This window comes from Halichoeres trimaculatus, unplaced genomic scaffold (genome assembly GCF_033239565.1).
Source record: "Halichoeres trimaculatus isolate MK-OKI-2021-1 unplaced genomic scaffold, fHalTri1.1 fHalTri1_scaffold_20, whole genome shotgun sequence".
In the NCBI taxonomy this organism is placed as follows: domain Eukaryota; kingdom Metazoa; phylum Chordata; class Actinopteri; order Labriformes; family Labridae; genus Halichoeres; species Halichoeres trimaculatus.
Window position 1 is genome coordinate 2063958 of NW_027437198.1, and position 27995 is coordinate 2091952.

The 27995-nt window shown below is 44.8% G+C and overlaps 1 protein-coding gene across 1 annotated transcript; it reads right to left on the minus strand.

Moving 5' to 3' along the window:
* Positions 1–321: 321 nt before the first annotated feature.
* top3a (DNA topoisomerase III alpha) lies at positions 322–27995 on the minus strand. Its single transcript, XM_074695822.1, has 19 exons — positions 27487–27995; positions 26963–27022; positions 26789–26862; positions 26632–26707; positions 26423–26531; positions 25997–26140; positions 25719–25889; positions 25180–25280; positions 22204–22278; positions 21054–21136; positions 17297–17507; positions 16933–17118; positions 16687–16816; positions 12826–12939; positions 12502–12667; positions 9359–9505; positions 5291–5413; positions 1803–2536; positions 322–1302 (listed from the first exon to the last, which is right to left on the minus strand). The coding sequence occupies exons 1-19, from the start codon at positions 27697–27699 to the stop codon at positions 1133–1135; spliced, it is 3087 nt and encodes a 1028-aa protein (XP_074551923.1). The 5' UTR covers positions 27700–27995; the 3' UTR covers positions 322–1132.

A 27995-nucleotide genomic window follows, 5' to 3' on the forward strand; every position in this document is an offset into this window, starting at 1 on the left:
CTGTTTCTTGTCCTTGTTATGTGGAGATGAGTTAGTTTGAGATCTGAACCGACAAAAGAAACTTCTTATGTCAGTTTTGATTTGACTGATTAAAAGTTTGTGTGTGTGTGTGTGTGTGTGTGTGTGTGTGTGTGTGTGTGTGTGTGTGTGTGTGTGTGTGTGTGTGTGTGTGTGTGTGTGTGTGTGTGTTTGTGTGTGTTTGTGTGTGTTTGTGTGTGGTGTTGGTCAGAAAGAAACTAAAACTAAAAAAAGATTCAGAAGGAAAGAGAAAATGGAACATTGATCAGCAGAATTGTTTACAATCTGTTCACAGCAGTTCAGCTTTATTCAGGGATAAGAAAATAAAACCATCAGTTTGCTAATACACTGAAAGAGGGGCATCCTTCATCAGACAGGACAGGATCCCACAGGACAGATTTCTGAGCTCTGCTAGAGGCACATGGTAACACAAATCGACAGGTACAGACAGAGACAGAAAGAGACATGTACAGATAGGATAGACAGAGGATAGGCAGATGCGGACAGATAAAGCCAGAGGACAGATAGAAACAGACAGACATAGACAGAGGGCAGGCAGAGACGGACAGACACAGAGGACAGGCAGAGACAGAAAGAGGCACAGACAAAGACAGACAGACACAGACAGAAGGAAGACAGTTACAGATAGAGACACAAGCAGTTTGTTATGGTCTCTCTTTGGTTCTGGTGAAACCCTGACATATATGAGTCTGTTAGAAAGTCTCCTGGGAGACTGATTTAGTCCTTTAACTGTTAGTCACTGATGGTAAGTCATGCTAAGCTAAGTGACGGTTCTGATCCTTCTGAAAACAGTCAGGATTGTTTTAATGAAGCTTCAAAACAAAGAATGGATACTCATTTCCCCCGTGCTGTATCTGTGTAATGATCCTCATGTCACCAGAGCTGAGAGGTGACAGGAAGTGAAGATCCAGTTTCTGGACCGAGAAAATAAAAGTCTGCTTTAAAATCAGGGTCTCTGTGAACACTAGCTCTGCCTCAGTTTGTTTCACAGCTTCAGGGTCTCTGAGATTCATGTTCTCCAGGAGGAGCTTTTGTTAGCGGCTCCTGACCCCTCTTTAGACCTTATTAATCGGCCTGAAGTCTGACTGCAGTGTTACCTCTGAGGGCAGGTGACACGTGTGTGACCCGGCATGCTGCAGATGCCACAGGTCCGAGCTTTTTTCGCAGCTGGAGGTCTGCTGGAGGAGGTGTCGCCCGTCATCTTCCTCCCTCTCTTGGCTTTGTCTCTAGAACCACTGAAAGCAGTGAAGCCAGCAGACACACCTGAAACAGAGTGCACAGAGCACAGAGAGGAGCAGGCGTTTAGAGGGCACTTCATCACAACCTGTTTTTGTGTTCAGAGCGTCAGCAGCTAAACAGCTCAAGGCCTCAGAGTGTGTGAGTCGTGACAGTTTTTTTTTCATCATGGAGAATACTTTCTCTCTCTCTGTTCTGATTTTTGAGACAATCTGTCCTTCAGTGTAAACAGAGCAGGTATCTGTTTCAATTTGCTTGTGTGTGTTCGTGTTTCTCAGTCAGACCCTCACCAGACCCTCAACAGACCCTAAACAAACCCTCACCAGACCCTTTTAGTTGTGTGAGTGCATGTGTGTTTTTCTGAATGTGTGTTTGTGAGAGTTTGTGATTTAATTTGTAAATGTGTATGTGTGTGTGTGTGTGTGTGTATGTGTATGTGTGTGTGTGTGTGTGTGTGTGTGTGTGTGTGTGTGTGTGTGTGTGTGTGTTTCTGAATGTTTGTGAGTGTGTGTGTGTGTATGTCTTGCCTTGTGGTGTTGTGCTCTGATCAGCCCACTGGAAGAAGCCACACTGCTGCTCTCTGGGCCTCCCACAGGTGTGGAAAGTGCGTCCTTTATTGGGTCCGTCTTTTTGCACGGTGCGTGTCACTGCTGCCTCGTTACAGTTACACATCGTCTGTCCTCCATCATTCTCCTGCAGTGCTCTGCCTGCTCCCCTTCCTCTACGGTTGTCCCAGGACCCCAGAGAGGACCTTGGAGGCTGCAGTGCCTGCAGTGGAGGGCCCCAGCTCTGTGGCGCACCCTGCTGGCTTGGCTGATCTGCCCACAGGAAGAAGGTACAGCTGTTGGCGTTGCACTTGTAGAACTGGCGCCCTTGGTTTGGACCGTCTTTGCGTACAGTGAGGAGGAGCGCATCCTGCCCACAGTTACACACGATGACCTCACTGTTGGCGTCTGTGCTGATGCCTCTGCCCACAGGGGGTGCCCCCGGCTGTTGGTTCCAGACAGGGGCAGAAGGGAAAGAAGCCTGAGGATTTAAGTTTGACACTCTGGGTGGTTTTGGTCTGGTGGGCTGTGTGGTGTGGGGAAAGTGATCGTCTCCTCCTGCTCCTCCTCCTCCTCCTCCTCCTCCTCCTCCTCCTCCTCTGAGGTATTTCAGGTCAAGCACCTCTCTGAGCATCTCGTCACACCCTCCAATACAGCCAACGAACTCCAGGGGCATCATGGGAGGAAGGCTGCCCCTCCTGAACTTAAACTTCAGCCTGAGACAGTGATACAGAAAGGAGTGTTCAGATAGACACAGAGGGTCAGCTGCCTTTAGGGTGTGCTGTTTTAACTGAACCTTTCAGACGTGCTCCTGGATTAGGATCACTACAGTAACAGACTCTGAACGGCGCCTCTAACTGTTCCCAGCAGCCCTCCTGTCGTTTATCTGCATGTTCTGGCCTTCAGTCCTGTGTTCTAATGGCATGTGAGGAACTTCCCCTGAGTGCTGAATGTGGCATCCCCTGGTGGTCAAAACTGGACCTCCTTGTTCCTATTTGAGAGTACAGTCTGTGAGCTGCTGAGGTTGTGGCTCTGACCTCAGTCGGAAACTTAAAGTGTGTGTGAAAAATAAAGGATGTTTTTCTGCTCCAGGATGATTTGAGAGGAACATTAATCAGGAAACGTTAAAAAGCAGTTAGATTTTAAGCTTTCTGTCAAAGTGATCAAACCTCAAACCAGCTCGGTGTGTGTGTGTGTGTGTGTGTGTATGTGTGTGTGTGTGTGTGTGTGTGTGTGTGTGTGTGTGTGTGTGTGTGTGTGTGTGTGTGTGTGTTTGTGTGTGAGTGTGTGTGAGTGTGTGTATTTGTGTGTATGTGTGTGTGAGAGAGTGTATTAAGCTGGATTGAACATTGTGTTGGATACTGCACACCTTGGCTGTGAACAGCTTCTCTCTGCAGGGTGAGTTTAATTAAAATAGAGAGAGAGCTCCAGATTGGTTGTCATGGTAACAGATGCTCCTGGATGCTGGTGGCCTATATTTGGAGCAAGCTGTAGCACGTGCTTGAGGGGTTAACGCCTACAAGTGTAAACAATAACTCAGACAAGTTTCTGATACTTCTGAAAACACACACACACTGTAGTCTGTGTGTGTTAAAGTGTGTCTGTGTGTCTGAGTGAGCACAGAGAGAAGACACATGATTTAACCTGTGAGTTCAGATTGGCTAAAGCAGGGTGTCCGCCGGGTCTTAAAAAGTATTAAAAGTTGATAAATCAATTGTGGGAAAATTAAGGCCCTTAAAAAGTATTAAAAAGTCTTAGTCCTTTTGTTATGAGGTATTAAATTTTATTGGTATTCAAGCTTTGACTCCAAAAGTATCCATGAATATTTATTTTCTTCCTTGCAACTGTTAAAAACTAATCTGACATGCCAGACAGACAATTCCATATATCCGCCACAGAAATAGTCCATGTGGTTCGAAAATGTTTTCAGGGTCAAAAATAACCACACCTGGTGATTGGATGATTATTTTGCTTGTCACACTCATCACAGACCAGCGTGAGGATCTGGAAAAAAGCATTAGCGTCTCAAAATATTTCACGCTAGATAATAAGAGTTTCTCCAGCCTCCTGAGGAAATTTCTCAGACTTTTGATGACCTGGGATTTTGGATTCTTATGATTTAGAGAAGGCTTCCCCTGATCTCAGTTGTTTTGAAACAAATTTTCTTTGTTAAAATCACCTTTTTACTGGATACTACGCGATGAGATAAGGTATTTATCAATACAGTTACGTAGCGCAATTGTTTGAGATGTGACAACAAACAAAGTTGTAATTTTGCGAGGCGTGGGCTATATGTATCGCTAGCAGCCCAACATATCTGTAGGCTAATGTGACAACAGTTCGTACAGTAGTTTAGTAGTCATCTGTATGTATTTTATGCAAGTTGGCCTTAAATAATTGTTACTTGTTGTGGTAATGGGAATGTCAATTAATCTGCCTTTAGTTTCATTTATACTTTCAAGCTTTATTCCTTCTCAGCGTATCTAATTTATGTTAAAATGAAAACTACAATCATCAAAGATTGGTTGCTAACAGCAGCTTAAAGTCGCAGTAAAGTCTTAAGACTTTTTGAAAGGTTTTTGAAAAAAGTCTTAAAAAGGTATTGAATTTAACCTCAGGATTTCAGCATATACCCTGTAAAGTGACCACTAAAGATTACACCTGTGTGTTCAAGTTTGTGTGTGTTTTCTACAGTGTGATTGAGTTTGTTGAAATGTGTGTTTGTGTGTGATGTTTCTTCTAAAGCGTGTGAGACAAGCTGGAGGATGGCAGACAAGTATTTTTAACACAGACGGTGAAAAAAAGGAGAGTGTGTGTGTGTGTTTAAACTCAGAGTTTGTGTTTATGTGTGTTTATGTGTGTGTTTAAACTCAGATAATAACACTTAGCTCTCTGTTTAACTCTCAGACAAGTGACTCCGCTCGTAACTCCGAGCAGAGAAACAAACAACCCAGAAGCTGGCCACTGAACCGTCAATCGCGGGTGTCGCATTCACTAGACCTTGTAATTCTCAAACACAGCATAAGTTGCAGCGTGAAAATATGTTGCATAAAATAAGCTAAGTATGATATTATTTACAACTAAAATGAATGCCTTTTTATAGTTTTTGTGGAAAATTATAACTGTAAATCCCCCACAAAGAATAATTACGTCACCGCCAGCGGCTGGTGATTGAGTGAGTTGTGTCCAAAATGTTGTTTTAATTTAGCTGATTGAGTGGACTATATAGTCCACTACATCTTATTCACTAATATAGTGAGTCGGGAGGAAGGAATGAGTGGGTGATTTTGGACAAAACCACAAAGTCAGAAATGTAGGACTCAGCTGCTCTTAAGCACCATCCGTGGCAGTGAGCTGTAACTGCAGCAGTGATTCTTCAGGAGAACTTGTGGTTAGTTTGAGTGTGGCACCACCTGTCGACAACATAATGTCGTGTACTTCAATGGGTCAGGTGTAATCGGTTCTCTTACATGTTAATAGGAAACGGCTGACAGGAGGGACACACGCTGTCATCTCTGCTGACCTCTAGCACCGTGTCAGGAAACCAGACGGCCGTCTTACAGGAGGGGTACCCTACACAGGTCAGGAACTTACTGTTAACAGGCAGAGAGCAAAAAGACAGAGATCAGAACGACAGAGAGCAGACAGACGGTGAACATGCAGAGAGCAGACAGACAGAGGGCAGAATGAAAATCAGCAGACAGAGAGCAGACAGACTGAGAGCAGACAGAGAGAGAAGGCAGAGAGCAGACAGAGAGCAGACAGACTGAGCAGACAGACTGAGCAGACAGAGAGCAGAGAGACAGAGAGAGCAGACAGAGAAAGCATACAGAGACAGACAGACAGACAGATAGAGAGCAGACAGAAAGAGAGATGAATAGGGAGCAGATATGGAGCAGATAGGGAGCAGACAGAGAGCAGACAGAGAGCTGACAGACAGATAGCTGACAGAGGGCAGACAGAGAGCAGACATAAATAGCAGACAGACAGATAGGTGGCACACAGACAGCAGTCAGGCAGAAAGCATACAGACAGAGAGCAGACGGAAGACAGACAAGAAGCAGACAGAATGCAGACAGCCAAAAAGCAGACAGAAAGCAGATAAATAGGGAGCAGACTGACAATCAGCAGGCGGGGAGCACCCAGACAGAGGGCAAAATAAGAGCAGACAGACAGAGACAGAGAGATGGGTAGCAGTCTAAAAATAGACAGACAGAAAGCAGACAGAGAGCAGACAGACAGAGAGGAGACAGAGGGCAGACAGAGAGCAGACAAAGAAGAACAGCCAAAAAGCAGACAGAGAGCAGGCAGAGGGCAGATAGACAGAGAGAGAGACATATAGGGAGCAGACAGGGAGCAGAAAGACAGAGAGCAGACAAGGAGCAGACAGAGAGAGAGAGCAGACAGTGAGATAGGGAGCAGACACATAGAGCAGAGAGACAGCAGTCAGACAAAGAACAGACGGATAGGGAGACAAAGAGAAGACAGACAAAGAGCTGACGAAGAGCAGCCATACAGATAGGTAGACAGACAGATAGGTAAAAGACAGGTAGCAGACAGAGAGCAGACAGAGAGCAGACAACCAAAAAGCAGCCAAAGAGCCAACAGATAGGGATCAGACAGAGAGTAGACACAGAGCACAAAGACAGATGGCAGACAGAGGGCAGACAAAGCGCAAACAGGGAGCAGACAGACTGGGCAGACAGGGGGCAGACTGAGAGCTGTCAGACAGAGAGAGCAGACAGATAGCAGACAGAGAGAGAAGACAGACTGAGAGCAGACAGAGAGAGAAGGCAGAGAGCAGACAGAGAGCAGACAGAGAGCAGACAGAGAGCAGGCAGAGAGAGGCAGAGAGAGACAGAGAGCAGACAAAGAGAAGACAGAAAAAGAGGAAAACATAGAGCAGACGGACAGAGACAGACAGATAGAGAGCAGACAGAGAGCAGACAGAGAGCACAAAGAAAGAGAGCAGACAGAGATGGACATATAGGGAGTAGACAGGGATCAGACAGAAAGACAGAGAGCAGACAGAGAGCAGACAGAGTGAAATCAGACAGAGTGAGAGCAGAGTGAGAGCAGACAGAGAGCAGACAGAGAGCACAAAGAAAGAGAGCAGACAGAGATGGACATATAGGGAGTAGACAGGGATCAGACAGAAAGACAGAGAGCAGACAGAGAGCAGACAGAGTGAAATCAGACAGAGTGAGAGCAGACAGAGAGCAGAAAGGGAGCAGACAGAGAGCAAACAGAGAGCAGACAGAGTGAGAGCAGACAGACTGGATCATTGAACAAGGGAATCCCCGCCCAAATCTTTGCTTTTTATTGAGGGTTTTTTTAAGACACAAAGTGTGATTGACTTATGGTGGTTTTGTTTTCCCACTCTGACAGCAAATTCTTATTTTTCTCCAGTTCACCAGACTTATTCGTGAAAAGATTGTTTTTTTTTCTTGATAAAATAATTCTACACCTGGCTAAAAGCTGTTATTATGGTGTTATAGTATTCTCAGATCACTGTCCTCTAACTATGCAATTGGTCATCCCTAACGCACGGTCTACCCATTGTCCATGGAGATTCAACTCTTTGCTTTTGTCTGATGACAAGTTTGTCACTTTCTCATCATCTGAAATTAGACTGTTCCTGGAAATTAATCAGTTCTCCTGCTCCTGTCCACCCTATGTTGTTGTCCTTTGTGTTTCTTGGAAGGGATGAAACTGAAATTTAATTTCCTTTTGGGGATCAATAAAGTAATTCTGATTCTGACCCCTGGCATGTCACCACCTATAATATGGGATTAATTGAAGGCTTATTTAAGAGGCCAGATAATCCCTTATTGCGCACACAAAAGGAAGGTAGACACTGAACACCTCATGAAACTAACAGACAAGATACTAGAATTAGAAATGCTTCACAGTCATTCCCTGTCCCCATGTACAATCAAAAAGAGAATGGAGCTGCAGACAGAGTTTGATCTTTTGTCTATACCTCTAGCTTGGACAGCTTAAAAGATAAATGGGAAAAAGACCTGGAGGAAATTTTTACCAATGCACCTTGGAATAAGATTATCCTGAGAATCTATTCCTCCTCCATATATCTTAGGCCCCGTTTGCACGACGTTTCATCTAAAAACATTAAAATGCAGTGAAAAAAATCTGCGTTGACACGGAAACGCTGAGGGACTGAAAACGCCGTAGCAAGCATGCCAGGCCTGTAGATACTGCTATAAATGTCTTGACCAAAAGTCGCTTTTGGGAGATCTCCACCGAAGTAGAGTTGAGTCGATCATCTTTGGTGCATCTCAATGCGTTAATTTCGTGCCTCCTGCGTACTATCTCCTCCGCGGCACTGGAAGTACTTTCTCAGTCGCCATTTTGAAGACTGTCCCAAAGGATAATTGTGCTAAGAGGAGAGAGGATGGAGGAGACTGATCGAAGGAGCTATGATCAAGGAAACACGAGAGCTGGCTTTGGGGAAGTCCTTTCACTGACAGACACGCCCTCATATGGAATATCACTCTCTGATTGGTCGCTGCAGCGGCTCAGACTTCCTCTACATGAAACTAAACAAACACAACAGAGTTTAATGAGAGAAAAGACGAGCTGAGGACAGGCACAGAGGATCGTTCAGAAACTAATCATAAATCTGGTAATAAAGAGTTTGTTGTGAGTTTAAAGCACACAACACTGAACACATCCATCATCAAATCAATATAATGGAGGATTAATACTGAAATCTAATACAAAATATCTTCCTGAAACACAATAAACTTGGTTACATTAATAAGTTTCAGAGTTCATAATCTAGATAAAGGCTAAATAATTCATAAATAATATAACAATTACGCATTGTACTGGTAAAGTGATCCTCAAGCTTCTAAACAGCACACAGAATAAACAGAGAGCAGGTTTTCTTCACTGTAACGTGTTTGTTAAACAGGTTAAAGGAACATATAGTGCTCTGTTACTGATTATTTTTTATCACAGTTGTTTCAGCGCACATGCAAACACACAAACAGCTGTTAGAGCTGACTGACAGTTAATCCAGAGGTCAACAGCTGATGCCGCCATCAATGAAACACGTTGCTCCATGTGATGCTCCGGAGGAGAGGATGTCCCATTGCTCTAAAAATGAATCTCCTCCATCCTCTCCCTCTCTCTCTCTCTCTCTCTCTCTCTCTCTCTCTCTCTCTCTCTCTCTATATATATATATATATATATATATATATATATATATATATATATATATATATATGTATATATATATATATATATATATATATATATATATATATATATATATATATATATATATATGTATATATATACAAAATTTACTACTATTTTTTTTGTTTATTCATTTATTGACTTCCTGGCAAAATGTTTGTTTTTTGATGACTGTATTTGGGGAAGGGGGAATAGGACAGGGGTGTCTTTTGTTCGGACTGTCCTAGGTTTTGTTGTTATTCGTGTTGTTCTCTCCGTGGTAATGCTGAAAAAAAATCATAAAATACCTAGTTAAAAAATAGTGAGACTGATCTGACCTGTTACCCTCCCTCTTCTTCTTCAGAACCATGCCCTGCCCACATTGAGGACACTTCCTGACAGGCAGAGGGAACTCCACTTCTTGCTGCTCTGCCTCAGGGATCTGCTGAGCTGCTCCCAGGTACGGGACCAGGGCCTCATCCAACCTAAGACCACAGGCAGAGAACAGAGACAGATACTACCGACTGAGATCAAAGACAGAGACCACAAACAAAGATCAAAGACAGAGACTGCAGACAAAGACAACGACTGAGGACGTGGACACTGGCAAACCGTGCTGTGCTTAAGCCTGCTTCAGTCCCAAAGCACGTTTGGAATGGCCAGTGTGACAGCAACCGTGGTGTGCTTGAGCACAATTATCTTTTCTGTTTTGGCACGCTTTGAAGAAGTGGGCTGCAGCATGGTGGGATTCAGCATGGTTTACTTCATGCACGAGCACAAGCACGCGAACAGGGCAGGTGATCCATGACGTATGATCACCGCAAGCACACCTCTTGATAATCATTTTAAACAAAGTGGGGGTGTTACCGGGCTGTTTCGGTATCAGGACCCTGGCTCAGGGGAGGCAACATAGGAGACATTAGATGAAGTTTCAACAATCACTTATTACAAAAAGATGAAGGAAAAGACCAGAAAAGATTCAGAGCAGCTGCTGCCTTGCTGCTGATCCTGGCTGCAGTGTGAGAGAGAGTGGGAGAAGCCAAGCAGAGACTTTTGAAGCCAGCTCACAGGTGCCAGGGATCAGGAGCGAAGCAGGCATGGAGGTCCAAGGTGGCCTCAAGATAAGAAACAGAAACAAAACATTAGTGGCACATAACAGTTGGGAAAAAAACAACTTACCATCAGTCTAAAAGTCTCTAAAGTTGTAGCAGTGCTCTTTGCCCCATTGTGCTGACTCTGATGAGATTGCGCTTTCTGTAAACAGATGCTTCACAATGACTTAGACGGGCCATGCTTGTGTGTGATACCCGCTAAAGTCTGGTTCATATTACAGTAGTGTGACTGCTGGTCGTACTCTCCAGCGGGGAACAGCACTGCGGTGGGGCAATCATGCTTAAGCACCGCACGGTTTGGATGGCCAGTGTGACCGCGCCCTTAAATCACAGACAAAGACAACAGACAGAGACCATGGACAGAGACCACAGACAAAGATCAAAGACAAAGACTGCAGACAATGATCACAGACAGAGATCACAGACAAAGATCAAATAAAGAGACCACAGACAGAGACCACATAAAAAGGTTTTAGAATAGAGACCACAGACAGAGACTAAGCCTTTGCTTATAGGAAACATCCACCAAGTACACACCCTCCAGCAGGTGAACATCCAGTAGGTGAACTTTCAACAGGTAAACATTCAGTTGATCAACACTCAGCAGGTGGATAGAGTGACATGTACGTGTGTTTGTATGTTGTGTGTGAGTGTGTGTGACTGTCGGGGGCTTGGTGTCCTCTGGCCTACGCCAAGGGGGTGTAAGGGCTGTTGAGAACTAGGGTTACTGGGGAGGGTTGGTGACCTGGGGTACAGATGGGAGGGGGATAGTGGTGGGTTGGGCTGGGGGGTCATGTTCGGGAGACGTTGGGTCTTGGGGAAAGGATCTCCATGGTCTACAGAATCTCGCCGTGGGCGGGTACTGACTCGGGTTGGGGGGGCTGCCTGGGCCGGGTCCGTCCCCCCGGGTGCCTGGCCAGGCGCTTCCCCTTGGGGGGGTGGATGGCCCTTGGGTTCAGGGGGCCCGGGTCCTGCCCCCTGCATTTGATCAGGGGGCCCGGTGTCTAGCGAGGCCTGTGGGCCTCGGGCCTCAGCCCCCCCGGGCCCTCACCCCGCAGTGTTGGGGGTCTGCCTCCTGCCTCCCCTGGCCCCCTCTGGTGCTGGTGGGCCCTCCGGAGGCGGCGGGGCCACACCTGCATGATAAATCCTGGGCATGATCACTTAACACGAATCAAAACTAACCCCCAGTAATCTGCTCTCTCACTCGTGCAACATGTGTAGGTATGCACCTGTGTATTATTATATATGTTACATACAAACATTTCTACAATTGCCGTTGATGTGCTCACTGTTGCTCATGATCTCTCCATTTCATTTCTCCACAGGTGCTCCTTGTGATTATAATGTCAAAGACCTCAGCATACTGTCTCTTTTTTTAGGCCCAACAGCTGGTTGTTTGGTTCCCTTGTCTGTAATCATTTGCTCAGTTGTTGTGGTTGCTCTCTACTGTTGTTTTGTCGTCTCTTTCTCTCCTTGTCTGTCTAGTCTCTTCTCTCTTAAGCCGCGTTTCCACCAAGCAGTCCGGGTCGGTTCGTCTCGGTACGGTGCGCTTTTAGCGGCGTTTCCACTGACTCATCCCGTCCCACTTTTTTGGGACCCTTTTGTATGGGTGCCAGACTGAACCGATCCGCTCTCGGGAGGTGGAGCAACACACTGCAGACGGTTGATTGGTCAAAACAATTGTCACTTACCCCGACAGCGGCTGCATTTCTCCTGGCGGCTCACAGACTTCTCTGAAACGAAGCTTAATTGCACTTTGTAACAGAGAGTTACATGACAATCACAGAGAGGACGAAATGCTGCAAGTCTTCCATCCATGCTCTTTGTTTACTGTGTCGGGTTTTCTTCTTTGTTGGATTTAATAGCGGGGTAAGCTGCTACGGCGTCGCGCTATTGTTTACTAGCTGTAACTTTCGGCATCAGGCTTACGCGCCGCCTACCACAAGGGGGTACGGCTTGCGGTGGAAACGCAAACGGGGTGAGACTTAACTGTCCCAAACAGTCCCAAACCGTACTGAACCGACCCGTACTGCTTGGTGGAAACGCAGCTTTACACTCTTTCCCTTTGTTACTGTTTCTTTTCTGATATCACCTTGTTCTGGTCAAGCCGTAATCTTCAAACTTGGAAATACACTGGAAAAAAAATACACTACAAAACATAAATAAAGAGTATCATTTTTTTAATACTCAAGGGTAGCCTTTAACACAAATGGCCCCCTTTGGAAAAGTAGATTTGTTCTGCACAATACGGCAGCCAGACCATAATTCTGTTGTTGCGATGCTGGACAAGACAAGTTAAAAAAAATAAAAACAGATTAATAAAACAGCATTCAGTAGGTGAGCATTTAGTTTGATAACATTCAGCTCACCTTTTGGCCTTCTTGGCTGACTCGATGAAGATGGTTTTGTATTTCTGGATGTACTGCTGCAGCACGCTGTGTTTGTCCCTCCTGCCATCTGACACCAGCTTCAGATCAGCTTCAAGCTCAGCTCGCAAGTCAGGTTTAGACATTTCATAGCCCATGGAGTTATAGCCTAAACACACACACACACACATACACATAAGTATAAGCAGACACACACACACACACACACACACACACACACACACACACACACACACACACACACACACACACACATGCAGAATCAGTGACTGCAGGCTATAAAAACAGAGGTCACAGTGGGCATACCCTCTACCAGTCCCATGCCAAGCTCTCCAGGTAGAAACCTCTGGTCAGCTGTCAGACCCACATACATCCGACTCTTTATGGTCTCGATGTGCTCAGCATGAGTCGCATCCGTACCTGGAAAACACGCACAGGTGATTCTTTTTTTTTTGTCAATTATTTTTATTAAAGCAAGTTTACATTATAATGTATAAAGAAGTGTAGTAAATGTTCTCTTTTTCAAAAAGACACGTATAAATAGTTTTGCCGGACAGTTTGCCATCCTTCCATCTTCTTCTGTTTAGAAGACCCGGGGTCGGGTCCCGGGGGCAGCAGCCTAAGCAGGGAAGCCCAGACTTCCTTCTCCCTAGCCACTTCGTACAGCTCTTCCAGGGGGATCCCAAGATGTTCCCTGGCCAGCCGAGACATGTCGTCTCTCCAGCGTGTCCTGGGTCTGCCCCGGGGTCTCCTCCCAGTGGGACGTGCCCTGAACACCTCACCAGGGAGGCGTCTGGGAGGCATCCTCATCAGATGCCCGAGCCACCTCATCTGGCTCCTAACAACGTGGAGGAGCAGCGGCTCTACTCCGAGCTCCTCCCGGATAGCCGAGCTTCTCACCCTATCTCTAAGGGAGAGCCCAGCCACCCTACGGAGGAAACTCATTTTGGCCGCTTGTACCCGCGATCTTGTTTTTTCAGTCACTACCCAAAGCTCATGACCATAGGTGAGGGTGGGAACGGAGATCGACCGGTAAACAGAAAGCTGAGCCTGAAGGCGACGCTCCCTCTTCACCACGACAGACCTGTGCAGAGTCCGCATTACTGCAGACACCGCACCAATCCGCACGAGAGGAGATTGTTGGCATTGGCAGGTAATGGTGTACTTTTATTTGACCTTGTGAGGTGATAGTCTCTCAAAGTACTGAAGCAGAGGTCTCCAGTGAATCAAAAAACAATTAGAGCACCCTCTTATAGGAAATTTTATTTTCTCTAATATCAGAAAAAATAGAATATTGTGCATACCCATGCTTTAAAGGAGGGGGGGTTGAGATGATTTCCACAAAAGGATTTTCCTATGGGCTTTTAATGAAGTAAAAGCAATGACATTGTCTTGGATGGCTGAGGTGGCAAGATTGTCAGGAGACCTACCAAAAATAGCTATATGAGCGGATGGATCAATACTTAACCCTAAAATATTGGAGATGGATTTAAAAAAGGACTGCCAGAAATTGGCTAACTTCACAGGACCAGAACATGTGGGCCAGGATTCATGGAGTCGGGGAACATCTGCTGCAAGTTTCATCAACTGTATCTGGAAATATTCTGGGAAGTTAATGTTTGCTGTGGTGAAGTCTATGAAGCACTCTGAATGAGAGACATCCTAGCTACAGCTAGAAGAAGAGTTAACGGCCCTAAGAGCCTTCACCCAGAAATCTTCGGAGATGTTGATTTGCAGTTTGATTTCCCAATCAGCTTTGATCTAATTTACTACTGACTCATCGCTGTAAACAGGAGGTTATAAAGAAAAGAAACCTGACCCTCAGTTAATGTCCCTGCCTTGAGTACTAGATCAATACAACTGGGATTTGGAGCCTGGGGGAATTCTGTTAAATGTGTCCTGGCAAAATCACGGAGTTGAAAATATATAAAAAAAAAATCTGAGTTATTTAAATTAAATGCAGAACATAGATGGTCAAAACTAGCAAAGATGTTGTTAATGTACAAATCACCTAGACAGCAAAGGCTGTTCCTCTCTATAGATGTATATCTTGAGTCAATTCTGGTTGGTATGAAGAAGAAGTTGTTGCAGATCGTTGCTTTGGAAAGAGAATGCCACCCAAAGTGCTGTCTAAAATGTGACCATATTTTGAGTGTATTAATCACGACAGAATTAGATGTGAAATTAGAGGGTGAGAGAGGAAGGGGGCTACAAACAAGAGAAGGGAGAGAAGACGAGCAGGAGTCTACCTTTAAACGGCACCAGCTGTACTGAAGAGAGATAAACCAAAGTATGATTTTATGGACATTAGCTGCCCAGCAGTAGCTGAGGAAATTAGGTAGTCCAAGCCCTCCCATCAATCTGCTCCTCTGGAGTAAAGTTTTACTTGTTCTTGCACGCTTACCAGCCCATATGAAAGAGGAAATAATATTACTAATAGATTTTAAAAAGGACTTGGACAGATATTCTTCCCTAACTTAAATTGTGTATATATTTTGTATTTACTCTGTGCAGAGTTCTTTATTTAATATTGTAATAATTATTATTCTTTTTCTACTACTTAAACTCTATTTTTCTACTCTTGTTAATTCTATCCACGTTTGTACTGAGAGAGTGCAGTTTAAACCGGAGTCAAGTTCCTTGTATTCTTGAAAATACTTGGCCAATAAAGATGATTCTGATTCTGATTCTGATATACGGGGAGACATTGAAATAAATACAAGTATCTGGGTGGCACATTTATTTTTGCAGTCTGTATCCTTCTGCCAAGGACAGCGGTAAACAGTTCCATTTCTGAAGATCTGACCTGACCCCGCCGTTGGAGTGATTCAAATTTTTTCTCGGATTGTACGAATAGTATGTGCAATCATAACACCTAGGTATTTAAATCCTGTGGTGGATATTTTAAAATGGATTCATATTTATGGCAGGTTGATTAATGGGAAAACATTCACTTTTTGAAATATTTAGTTGATAACCTGAAATACCACCAAAAATACTCAAGAGAGAAAGGATAGGAGGGATACTTGTCAAGGGGTCACGGACACAGAGAAGGAGATTGTCTGCGTAGAGCGAGACGCAATGTTCCGCCTCCCCCTTATGATTCCTTTAAACTATGCAGCTGACTTTAAAGCTACCGACAGTGGTTTGATGGCAAGGGCGAACAACAGCAGAGAGAGCGGACAGCCTTGTCTAGTGCCACGAAATAGAGGGAATGGACTTGAACGCTGTGAATTTGTACACACAGTTGCACAGGGGGAGGAATAGAGAAGTTTTATTCAGGAAGTGAAACTAGTATTGAAACCAAACAGCTGCAGAGTGAAGAAGAGATAAGGGATTTGCCACTGTGCATTGAGCAAATGGCTTCTTTAATTTCAGAGATTTTTAAGAGAGTTTCTAACAACTGATTGTCGTTAGGTGAAACGTTTGGTAATGTTAATTTATTAAAGAAAGTGTTTAATTGACTGACATAACATGAGGTTTCTGAGGAATATAATTTGGAGTAAAATCATTTAAATATGTCATTAATCTTCTCTGGATCAGATGTTAAGGAGCCAGACTCGTCTTCTATCTGAGTGATCTGATTGGAAGCTGTTCTGGCTTTTAGTTGGTGGGCCAGGAGACAACCAGCCATATCGCCTCGTTCATACAGCGATCCCCGGGACCGGAGAAGGAGACGTACGGCTTCTGTAGTAAGAAGAAGGTCAAGCTCAGTTTGCAGTCCTAATCTTTTTCTGTACAGGTCAGGTGTCTGAGAAGGAGACAGTAGAGCGTCAAGACTTGCAATGTATTTTTCAAGTTCTTATGATGAGCTTTACGCTGTTTGTTTACATGAGATGTATATGAGATAATTCTGCCTCTAATGAAGGCCTTCAGAGTTTCTCACAGTAATGAGGGGGTTCATCGTTTTTGTTAGTTTCACAGAAAAAGTTAATCGAATCAGTGGCATATTTGCAAAAGTTCCTATCTGCCAGCAGTAATGGATCCAAGCACCGACATCTAAATTCTTTTGGTTTACAGTTACAGTGGAGATCCAGAGTTACTGTAGCGTGATCAAACAAACTAATGCGCACAGGTGAATCTGACCTCATTACACAAACAGGCAATGAAAGAATACACAGCTTATTTATTCCAGCAACATGTACGTGTGTGTGTGTGTGCGTGTACCAATGCCATGCTTCTCCATCAGTGATATGAGGTCAGCTTCAGTAAGCAGCTGTGGAGGACTGGTCTGTCCGTCTGTCATCTCGATAGCAGACGGCTGGAACTGGGAGCCCTGCTCATACACTGGGATAAGCTAACACACACACACACACACACACACACACACACACACACACACACACACCAACACAGGAGGGTTATTATCTTACACACACTCAGCTGGCCGCTCAGTGAGTGTCTGAGTCTCACCTTGGTGCTCCACCTGTCGTACGGGTAAATGTCCAGGTAGTTTCTGGCGGTGATCATGAGTCCTGAGGTGGAGAACTTCTCCTGGGCGATGTCAATGTCCACCACGGTTTCCTGCCCCTGAGCATCCTGGGATACACACGCCAGGAAATGCCTGACTATGAACTCGTACACCCGACCTTCGTTCCCCTGAGAGCAGAGAGGGGGAGAGATCTTCAGGAGGTTTGTGTTAGGTTGGTCAGAGCAGGAATGTAGAACCATGATGGTCAGACACATGTGTGCTCCTTTCTGGGTTTGGTCCTGATCAGATGTTTTTTGTGTCATCTCATCAAAAGAACTGGGGTAAGTCCCGGTTTACCCCTCCTACCTGCAGGGAGCCGCTGTACTTGGTGGGGTGTATGGGGGGATGGGCTTGGTCAGACTTCTTGCCCTGTCGTGGATTTGGACCTCCAGGCTGGTCCAGAACCCGCTGAGCAAACATCCCCCAGACTGGGCTCTGTGTCTGCTGCTCTACCAGGGGGCCCAGGGGCAGGTTCTGGGGGAAGATGTTGGTCTCTGTGCGGGGGTAGCTGATAAACCTAAGGAGGGTCACAGGAGGATGATGGTGAGCTGGTACCAGTCCACATAACCATCATGGATCAGTTCTGAGAAAGACCTCAGCCACACACAAAACTCCATCTGCTCTGCTGCAGGGTGGGGAGCCTCAAACCCTTTCAGGGAGGGCTTCGGCTCTGTTCATGCTACAAATCAAGTGACCTGAATATGATTTATTGGCTACCCGTATCGGCTCTGACTGTCTGAACAACACAGGTCACTTTGAATTTGACACTTTCAAATCAGATTCAGGCCACTTTCAAATGTGGGACTGAATTGGATTCCTATTGGGGATGGGCAATGACCAGTGGCGTGGCGTGGAGATTTTTTTTGAGGAAGCCAAGTGAGACAAAGCCTGTTATCTGTATTTTTTTTAGGGAGTGGGGTACATAAAAGGCTTTGTTGCAGTTTGTATCGCTATTTCATGTAACGGACCTGTTAGAGTGCCCAGAGAGCGCTCGTTTTACTTACTTCAAACACCGACACACGCCCTTTAGCTCTCCCACCCTCACTCACTCATTCACACACGTACATTGTCCTCTTGACTTAGCTTAAACATCGTATTAATTAATTCAACCGCCCACTTAAACACACAACCGGCCGCTTCATGAACACTGCTAATGTGCTAACCTCCCTGATTTCATTCTGTGGCTCGAGGATGACGATACTGTTATTTGATTGGTTTGAGGCCAAAGACGGGGTGGCTTCCCTTGGCACAGTCTTGGTCAATCACAGATGAGCAGTGTCATGACCACGGCCTCATCTGATTGGTCAATCATTCTTGTTTTTTTTCACCAAGGGATGCCAACTCAGCTTGGCTTCCTTGCGGACAGCAACGTGCAGTATCGTATTTTCACCACGCATTCGCCACAGAACATTTACGAGGGCGCTGTTTTACACATTGTAAAATGCTCAATAACTAGAGGAGAGAAATAAGGAGGAGATGGCGGTGACAAAACACAGAAGAAGTATCGAAACTGTTAAAAAGGAATATTTTCATTAAATCACAGCTACAGTCTAAAAAAAGAGAGGAAGCATGGCTTCCCTTGGCCTCCGGTAGAAAACGCCACTGGCAATGACTTTCAAAATAAAACAAACCGTGTCCAAACCAGATGGTATTTAACTTGAACACGGCAACAAACTGACATATTGAATGGAGCCAGACCAGAAGTCAACAAGGTGGTGGATTTACAGCCAAAACAAGAACAAGGAGACGTTCCAATATAGACTACGAAGAGCAAGAACTCCTTCGAAAAAATAAATAAAAATGAGGTGCAGTGAAAACTCTGCAAGGTTGGACTAGCATCTCACAAGTCATCAACAACTATGCACAGCCATGTGAGAGCAAGGCATGTGGCGGAAAGTACAGCGCTGTCTGCAGATCAACAGTCAGAGTTCGGCTTTGGCACCCGAAGAAATAAGTTTTGGTGATTGACATGCAGAGCATAACAACCCTCTCCATCTTCGTCAAAGTGTAATGTTATGTGTATGTGGCTGGACAGCAGCGGCTTGCAGGGAGGGGGTAAGAGAATAATCTTTGAATAGTTACAGGTGAATATCAAATTGTTGTTTTGCTTGAAATGCCCATCCCTAATACATATCAGATTTTTTATAATGGACCGCAGTCTGAGCAGCCAGGCCGCATTTAAAGCAACTTTGGAGTCATTCTGGAGCAGAAGTCATGCTCAGTGAACACAGACATGGAAGAAAGCCCAGATGGGGATTGAGGGGCGGAGAGAGCAGCACACAGAGAGAAGAGAAACTGAAACTGAAGTACACACTTTTCCCCTTGTGAAGAGCTAGGAACAAATCAGACAGGGATCACACAGGGCTAAGGGTAAATGATTATTTTTTAAACGATTAATTGGGCAATTATTTTATCGATTAGTAGACTAATCTAATGATTAATTGGACGATTAGTCTAACGATTATTTTTCTGTTGTTCAAGTATTTCAAAACCATAATGTATCCCATATAAATGCAAAAATGATCTCTCTCATAACAGAGTTTATTAAACAACACTGTTTTGCACAGCAAAATGCAAAATATAGAATAAAGTTATAAAAAATAATATATATAATATAAATAAATATATATGGTTTACTCTTACAGTGCAATAGGGCTGCAACTAACAATTATTTTTCAGGTCCACTAATCTATCGATTATCTTTTCAATTAGTTGATTAATCATGGTTATTTTGTGTTTCAACCTAATTTGGCCTTTAAAATGTGCAGACCTTTATAATTTAACCTGTGTGTTGCATTTTCACTGCATTTACCCAGAGTTAGGTGCTCACCTCTGATTGGTCAGCCCTGTGTCATGTTTGTTTGTTTGTCTTTATTTCATTCACGATGACATAAGAAATATAAGTACTATACAGAAAAATATATAAATCTCAAAATGAATGAAGCAGGTAAAAGGGAAATGAAGTTGTTGTACGCAGTGTTGGACAGACTGATTATTAGTGACTTTGGGCTTGTTTTCTAATGTTTATTTGCTTATTGGGGCTTTGCTCTCTGTATGACCCCGCCTGACTCTCTCCCAGCTCTCCATGACAACGCCTTTTGTTCCGTTTCTCTACATGCGCTATTTCGCTCATGCGCACTCCACCCCTCCTCCTCCCCGCTGAGTGTCACCCATGCAGTGTGAGCTAGAGAGTGAGAGCTCCATCAGATAAATGTCCTCTCTTTTAAAAAGTTCGGGGAGTTTTGACACTAGTTTGTGACTCAGATCCTGAAAACCTGTCTGTAACAGAGAGTAAAGGAGACTCTCTGAATCACGTTATCAGACGCTAAACTCCGGAAGCTGTCAGGCTGTCCAAGCTGGAGATGCAGAGCCTCCGTCAGCGCACAGCGCTCTCTGAGAGTGGAGATTTTGCCTCAACAATATTCCTCACGTATGAACTTAGTGATCTTTTCCCATAAAAGTATCCAATAACACAGCACCTCATGCTGTGAATTGAAGTTACAAATGAGTATTACCCCCTGGTATTTGATTTCACCATGTGACAATGACAATAAAAACAATAATACGATGCGTTGACTATGAAAATTTGCGTTGATGAATTTTTAATCGTCGACATAGTCGATTATGTTGACTAATCGTTGCAGCCCTACACACCGCATATGCTCACATGAGGCATGTAAATCGATAATCAAAGCAATTAAATCAATATCGAATAGAATCGTGACCTAAAGAATTGAAATCGAATCAAATCGTGAGGTTCTTTGCAAAACCCAGCCCTGTGAAGGGAAGTCTAAGGTGGCGTTCCGAGCCATTACAGGCTTGGGCCGTCAGACACCTGGGCAGTCAGACACCTGGGCCGTCAGAGACCTGGGCTGTCAGAGACCTGGGCCGTCAGAGACCAGGGCTGTCAGAGACCTGGGCTTTTAGAGACCTGGGCCTTCAGAGACCTGGGCCGTCAGAGACCTGGGCCTTCAGAGACCTGGGCCGTCAGAGTCCTGGGCTGTCAGAGACCTGGGCCATCAGAGAACTGGGCCATCAGAGAACTGGGCCATCAGAGACCTACCCTTGTGTGTAGAGCTTCTCGGCAATCTTCATGGTCTCTTTGGCGTTTATTCTAAGCTTCCTGGAAGCAAGTTTCTCCAGCTCCTAAAAGAGAGACACAGACAGAGAGATAGACAGAGAAAGACAGAGAGACACAGACAGAGAAAGACAGAGAGCGAGACAGACAGAGACAGACAGATGGAGAAACAAACAGAGAGATAGACAGTAAGAGAGACAGGCAGGGAGAAAGACAAACAGAGAGACACAGACAGAGAGGCAGGTTTGTTTTAACTCGGGGACACAATGACGGGTAAAAGTTATGGTGCTCTGTGCAGGTCTGAACAGGTCTGCGTGGGTCTAAGCAGGTCGGTGCAGGTCTGAGCCGGTCTGTGTGGGTCTGTGCAGATCTTTGCAGGTCTAATCAGATCAGTGCAGGTCTGAGTGGACTAAGCATGTCTGAAAAGGTATGTGAGGGAATGCAGATCTTTGCAGGTCTGAGCAGATCTGTGCAGGTCTGTTGGGTCAGCGCAGGTCTGAGCAAGCCTAAGCAAGTCTTTGAAGGTTGGAGTGCAGGTCTGCTGTGCAGGTCTAGGCATGTCTCAGAAGTTATGTGCAGGTCTGTGCAGGTCTGAGCAGGTCTATGTAGGTTGGAACAGCTCTGTGCAGGTCTTTGCATGTCTCAGAAGTTATGTGCAGGTCTGTGCAGGTCTGAGCAGGTCTATGTAGGTTGGAACAGCTCTGTGCAGGTCTTTGCATGTCTCAGAAGTTATGTGCAGGTCTGTGCAGGTCTGTGCAAGTCTGAGCAGGTCTAAACAGGTCTGCCTGGGTCTGTGCAGGTCTGAGCAAGCCTAAGCAGGTCTATGTAGGTTGGAGCAGGTCTGTGCAGGTCTTAGCATGTCTCAGAAGTTATGTGCAGGTCTGTGCAAGTCTGGGCAGGTCCTAACAGGTTTATGTAGGTAGGAGCAGGTCTTATTGTGTCTCAGAAGTTATGTGCAGTTATGTGCAGGTCTGTGCAGGTCTGAGCATGTCTGTGCAGGTGTCTTCAGGTCTGAGAAGGTCTGAGCCAGTCTGAAAAGGTATGTGCAGGTCTCTGCAGGTTCTGTGTGGGTCTGTGCAGGTCTTAACAGGATGCAGCAAGTGACTAAGCTTGTTTCTTGGACTCGCTATCTCACCACGGTGTCCAGGGGCAGCGGTCTCCACTTGCTTTTGGGTTTGCTTGTTACTGAGGTGACTGTTGCCATGGGATCCTGGAAATGAATGAAAAGACATTTTCATGTGTTCCTTTCCACACGACCAGAGCCCAGTTTATACAACACATTCACATTAATGTGTGTGTGTGTGTGTGTGTGTGTGTGTGCGTGTGTGTTCTGGAGGTTAGAGAAGTTACACACACCTACACGCTGTCCACTCTGCTCCCCCACGTGGGCAGCATCAACCATCAGAATATTTCTGCATTTCTATGAAATCCATCATATCTATGTGATCAGAACCAAAATGCTGGAGTTCAGCAATGTATTCACAGTTGTGTGTGTGTGTGTGTGTGTGTTTGTGTATGCCAATCTTTCTGTGTTAACACCAGCCTGTTAGTCCTGAAGCTAAAGACTGTGTCAGGATTTGAATCCTGATGTGGGGCTTGTTTTTTACTAACTCAGGGAGGAGGAGAGGAAAGCTTAGAAGCAGTGCTTGCTGGCTGAGCTCTGATGTTGAGAAACTTCCAGTTTCATGTTCATCTGACCTGAGTTTGGCTCTGACAGTCACATCCTCTCTGTGTGGGAAACACTAAAAACAAGCCAAGTGATAATCAAACGTCAGCTGTGAACATCCTGACGAAGGAGCACTCTCAGCCAGACCTCCTTACCGGGCTCCAGAAAGTAAGACAGAACCAAACAGCAAGTCAAACTTCAGACTTAATAAGGATGGGCACCCTGCAGGAAGCTGAGTGAACTGTTCATATTTCCAGCATCTAAGGGTTTAACAATCATTTTAAGAGCAAAGACAACTGATGAAATGTTGAAACAGACTAATTTTATTGTTAAGTATGTTCATGTCTTTTTAAACAGCACAGAAAGACTCAGCATCAGACCTGCAGATCTCAGCTCAGAAGTCATGTTAGAGGCAGGTACACAGTACAGGATAATGGGGCAGGTTTTTGCCCCAATCTCCTGCTCATAATTAAAGCCAGCAAAGGCTCAATTGTCAGATGTCTGCAAATGACATTGTGTGTGATTTTCCTGTGGTGTGCGACAAGATGGATTTTTTTCTGGTCAGAGTTGCTTTAAAGGCCCCCGATTGAGAGATCGTAGGTAATGAACATGTTTAATATTTGCAAATAGAAAGTAGGGCTGAATGATTTGGAAAAAGTAATCTAACTGCGATTTTTTTTTTACTAATATTGCAATTGCAATGGAACATGCAATTTTTTATTTTATTTTATTTTATTTTATTTCATTTTATTTTATTTATTTTATTTTATTTATTTTTTTTTTGGGGGGGGGGGTAATCTTCTCGATTATTCACTAAACACAAGCAATAAATTCTCCTACGTATATAAAGGATATGAAAGGACAAAGGATCAATGTTTAATCAACTCTTTCCTGTAGGCCAGGCATTCATGTTATGATAAAATAAAATGATCTGTTGGTCTTACTATTGGGATTGAGAGCAAGTTACCATATCTCCTCCAGGTCTGTGTACATGAAGCTTTTTTTTCTACCCTTTCTATGCGCTCTACTAAATTGCGATGTCAGTTTCAATTCTATTAATTGTTCAGCCTTACTAGAAATCCTGTAGTGCATGGGACTCGTCTGAGAGGAGCAGAGCAGGTACAGCGTGTAACGTTACGTTTACCATAGCAAAGCTAATCAGTCAATAATAGCTGACTCAGCTGACTGACCATTGAAGAAGTAGGAAATCTATCTGTAATACTTTTGACAGCTTTACACACTACCAACTCGCAGTGTTGTTCATACAGCCCATGTCCCCACTGTCTCCATGACTTCTTCCTGAATCTTTTTTCTTTTTGTGTGTTGATTTTTTCAAAATTTTAGAGGCCGAAAACAACCATCATTGCTTTTTCCCGTCTGTCCATCATGTTTGTTTACACCGAAGTCACGTTTTACTACCTGAGATTTGGAATATTGAGCGTGAAGAAGCTGGTACTTTGCTGAAAAATCGATTAGTGAGTGGTGTCCTCTGGAGTGCACACCACATACTCTAAGATCAGAGGAGAGAAATCTTGTGTCTTTTGTTATCATTGAGTGTGTGCTCTCTAAATGTGTGAAGGTTTGAAGAATCCTGTACTGTGTGCCAGCCTTAAAGTGATACTCCGGGATGAAACAAGTTGGGTCCTATCACAAGGTTTAGGGCAGAAATTACCCCTACAGCAGTGTTTTTGTGCAGCAGAAGCCCAGGGCGCACGCACCAAACACCCCCTCCCTGCTCCTCTGCCGGTTTCCTATGCACTCAGACGGGGCCAATTTTTACTTGACCAAAAAACACAAATAAACGGACTCCCACCGAAAAAAATCTGATATGGGTCTGCATTCACGCTTTATTCAGAGAATTTTCAGTGCGTTACTTTCACACAAAAACTCTCTCTCTCTCTTCGTCCTGGCAGACTGCCTGCGTTTGTTTATATCTGGCACGCCGCGCACGTGGACTGATACACTAAGTGGCGAGCGCCTCGTAGCCAGCTGTGGCTCTGCAGCGGAGGTAGCGCTGTTTAACGTCACGATGAGAACTAGAGCCTTATTTAGCTGTATTTTTGTGTGAAAGTAACGCGCTGAAAATTCTCTAAATAAAGCGTGAATGCAGACTGATATCAGATTTTTCCGGTGGGAGTGTGTTTATTTGTGTTTTTGGTCAAGTAAAAATTGGCCCGGTCTGAGTGCATAGGAAACTGGCAGAGGAGCAGGGAGGGGGTGTTTGGTGCGTGCGCCCTGGGCTTTTGCTGCACAAAAACACTGCTGTAGGGGTCATTTCTGCCCTAGACCTTGTGATAGGACCCAACTTGTTCCATCCCGGAGTATCACTTTAAGTTCAGATGACCTAAAGCGACTCGCCCTAAGTCATCATTCAACAAAACACCCAGACTGTGCACGAATCCATTTTGCCTCTCTGTTCCTCTCAGACACCAGCTGACAAATTACCTCCATGCAGATCTGGTAAAGCACCAGGCACGCCGTGTGGTGGAAGAGGCGATTTCTCTTCCAGCTGAACTCCACTTTGTCCTCCTCCACCTCGTGCACCACTGGGACCACAAAGATACACAAATACAGAGAGACAGAAACACACAGATACAGAGAGACACAGATGAAGATGGACACAGATAAAGACACAAAGACACAGTTACAGATACACACAAATACAAAGAGACACAGTTAAAGAGAGACACAGATACATAGAGACACAGTTAGAGAGAGACAGATACAGATAGACAGGGTTACAGAGAGACAGAAAGACACAGATACAGAGAGACACAGATACAGATAGGTACGGTTACAGACAGAAAGACACAGATACAGAGAGACAGTTACAGAGAGACAGAGACACAGTTACAGAGAGACACAGACACACAAATACAGAAAGACAGAGAAACAGCCACAGAGAGACAGGAGGAGAGAAGAATAATGAGAGTCGGCTTAAAACGTGCACAGGTAGGCGCATCTGTGTGTTTGCGGGACTGAACCTTTAATCTTGAAGAAAGTCTCGGGTATAAAGGCCTGAATGGCTTTGAAGCGCTCCACCACAAAACCCAGAGTGGGAAACTGACAGCTGCCGTATGAGATCAGCTGATTGGCAAGAGAGTTTGGAAAGATCTTCTGCAGGCGAAGCGTCTGGAAGCGAGTGAAAGATGCACCTGCAGGAAGTATCATCGCAAGGGTAAATCATGACTTCCTGAGTTTCGTTCTGTTGAGCTTTGAAACACTCCTAAGACTTGTTTTTGACTTTTGGGAAATTCCTCACCTATTCGCAGGTCCAGCTCTTGGCGGACATCGACAGCATCGCTTATGTTGGCGTCTGGCTCGCTCAGAGTCTCACAAGCTCTCCTGATAGAGTTTGGGGTAATCTCAGAAAACTTTGCCCGAAAGACTTGTAAATTTGGCTTTACTGAAAAAGAAGAAAGTGAAGTTCAGAAACACACAGTGAAGACTACGTTCACAGGCACATCAGCTGCCACCACTCAGCTTCTCACAGGCAGGAATTGGTATTGTTTCACATGTTTGATTAAAAAGATTTTAATGCTACATACTTTGATGAACATTGTTTAAGAAGAGAGGACAAACAATTCTCAGCCCATGTAACACTCTGCTTTCTGTGGTAAAGCTTTTCATGAGCTTTGAAAGGAAGACAAACCCTAACTAAGAACAAACACAATCCATAAATTAATACCTGCTCGGCAGACATCAATGATTTCAAAGCCAATGTTTTCTCCCTCTCGGTCACAATCAGTCCAGATGACTAACGCTTGGCACTGCCTTACCTCTTTCTCCAGAGTGTGCTGCAGAGACAGGGGGGACAGAAAGGGTTAAAAAGGGGGAGAGGATATTATACTGATACGTTTTTTTATTTGAAAACTGTATTTGTGTGGTTCTTCATACCTTGATTGGTGTCATGTTATCCGGACAGCTTTTCTCTACCACAGCATCAAACAGTAGCACAGGGTTGCAGCTGTGCCTGGAGATAAAAGATTTAAGCATGCAGACATATGATTGCATGATAGTGAACTTTAAAAAGACAGATCTTTTATAAACCTACCATTTCTTGAATGATGCTGTAAACTCCAGACCCAGAAGATGTCCAGAGACTGACGTCATGGTGACCGTCACGTTCTGCAGGGGATTAAAGCATGGGCAGAGGAAAACAAATCAAACACAGACACAAACAGAACAGGTGCGTAAATATATTTAACATTCCACTCTGTTCTCTTACCTGATCAAAGAGATGATACTCATACTCGTATATTTTATTGAACTTTGACATCCCTTCCCTCTAAAACAGAATGTAAAATAATCAGTATCAAAAGGAAACTGGTGATTGTCTCTAAAGTTTCAAGCAGCATGTTTACCTGGATCCGACTGACCATCAAACGTTATTCTATTAACATCTCACGCAGCCTACCAACCTTTATGGACCGGAAGACTACGCACTGTTTGGGACCATGTAAGTAAAAAAAACGAGGGGATCAGAAGTTTTAATGTAAGATCGCTGGTCTGTATGTTGATTTGGGCATCTGAGTAGTTCCTGAAAGGTTTGACTACCTTCTAACAATGAGTTATATGCCGTCAGAGTAATAAACCGAGAGGATTCGGGGTGACAGCCTGGTCATAATCTGGGTATCTACGTGTTGGAGTACAAAGTTAAATGCAGCTGTTTCGCTCTGTCTGATGTTTGAGCACACGCGGTCTGATCTGTCAGCTGGTCTGTACTGTATGTGTGTGGGGACCCTCACTGACCCTTCTGAACCTGCCGTTAGACAAGATCTCTGAGATGCCTTTGGCCACGTCGTTCTTCTCAGCCACACAGAGGACCCTCTGGATCTGAGCCCGGCTCCGGTTCATGTCTGCCGCATGCTCTGGGTCCGGACTAACACACACAAGCCTCCGCTGGATTCCGAGCCGCTGAAGTCCTGGTCGAAGCAGAGTTCTCCACAGAGGTAGGGCCAGCATACCTGGCTCACCTAAAGTCTCCGGTCCAGGCAGCACTTGAGCTGCTGTCCCCCAACTCCGTTAGCATGTTAAGTCCCTGAAACTACTGTCCAAACACGTTGGTAGAGGGCTTACAGAGAGGTCACCGGCTAACTGACCCTACCGCAGATCAGAGCACAAACAAGGACTGAAGAGGTCAAGTAAATAAGTTCACAAATCCCACAGAGAGCAAAAAAAAAACGAGCCCTGACAGCAGCAGCAGCTCAAAGCTAACTGTTTACAAATCCCCGCCTGTCAAACACTGCCGTATAGCATTT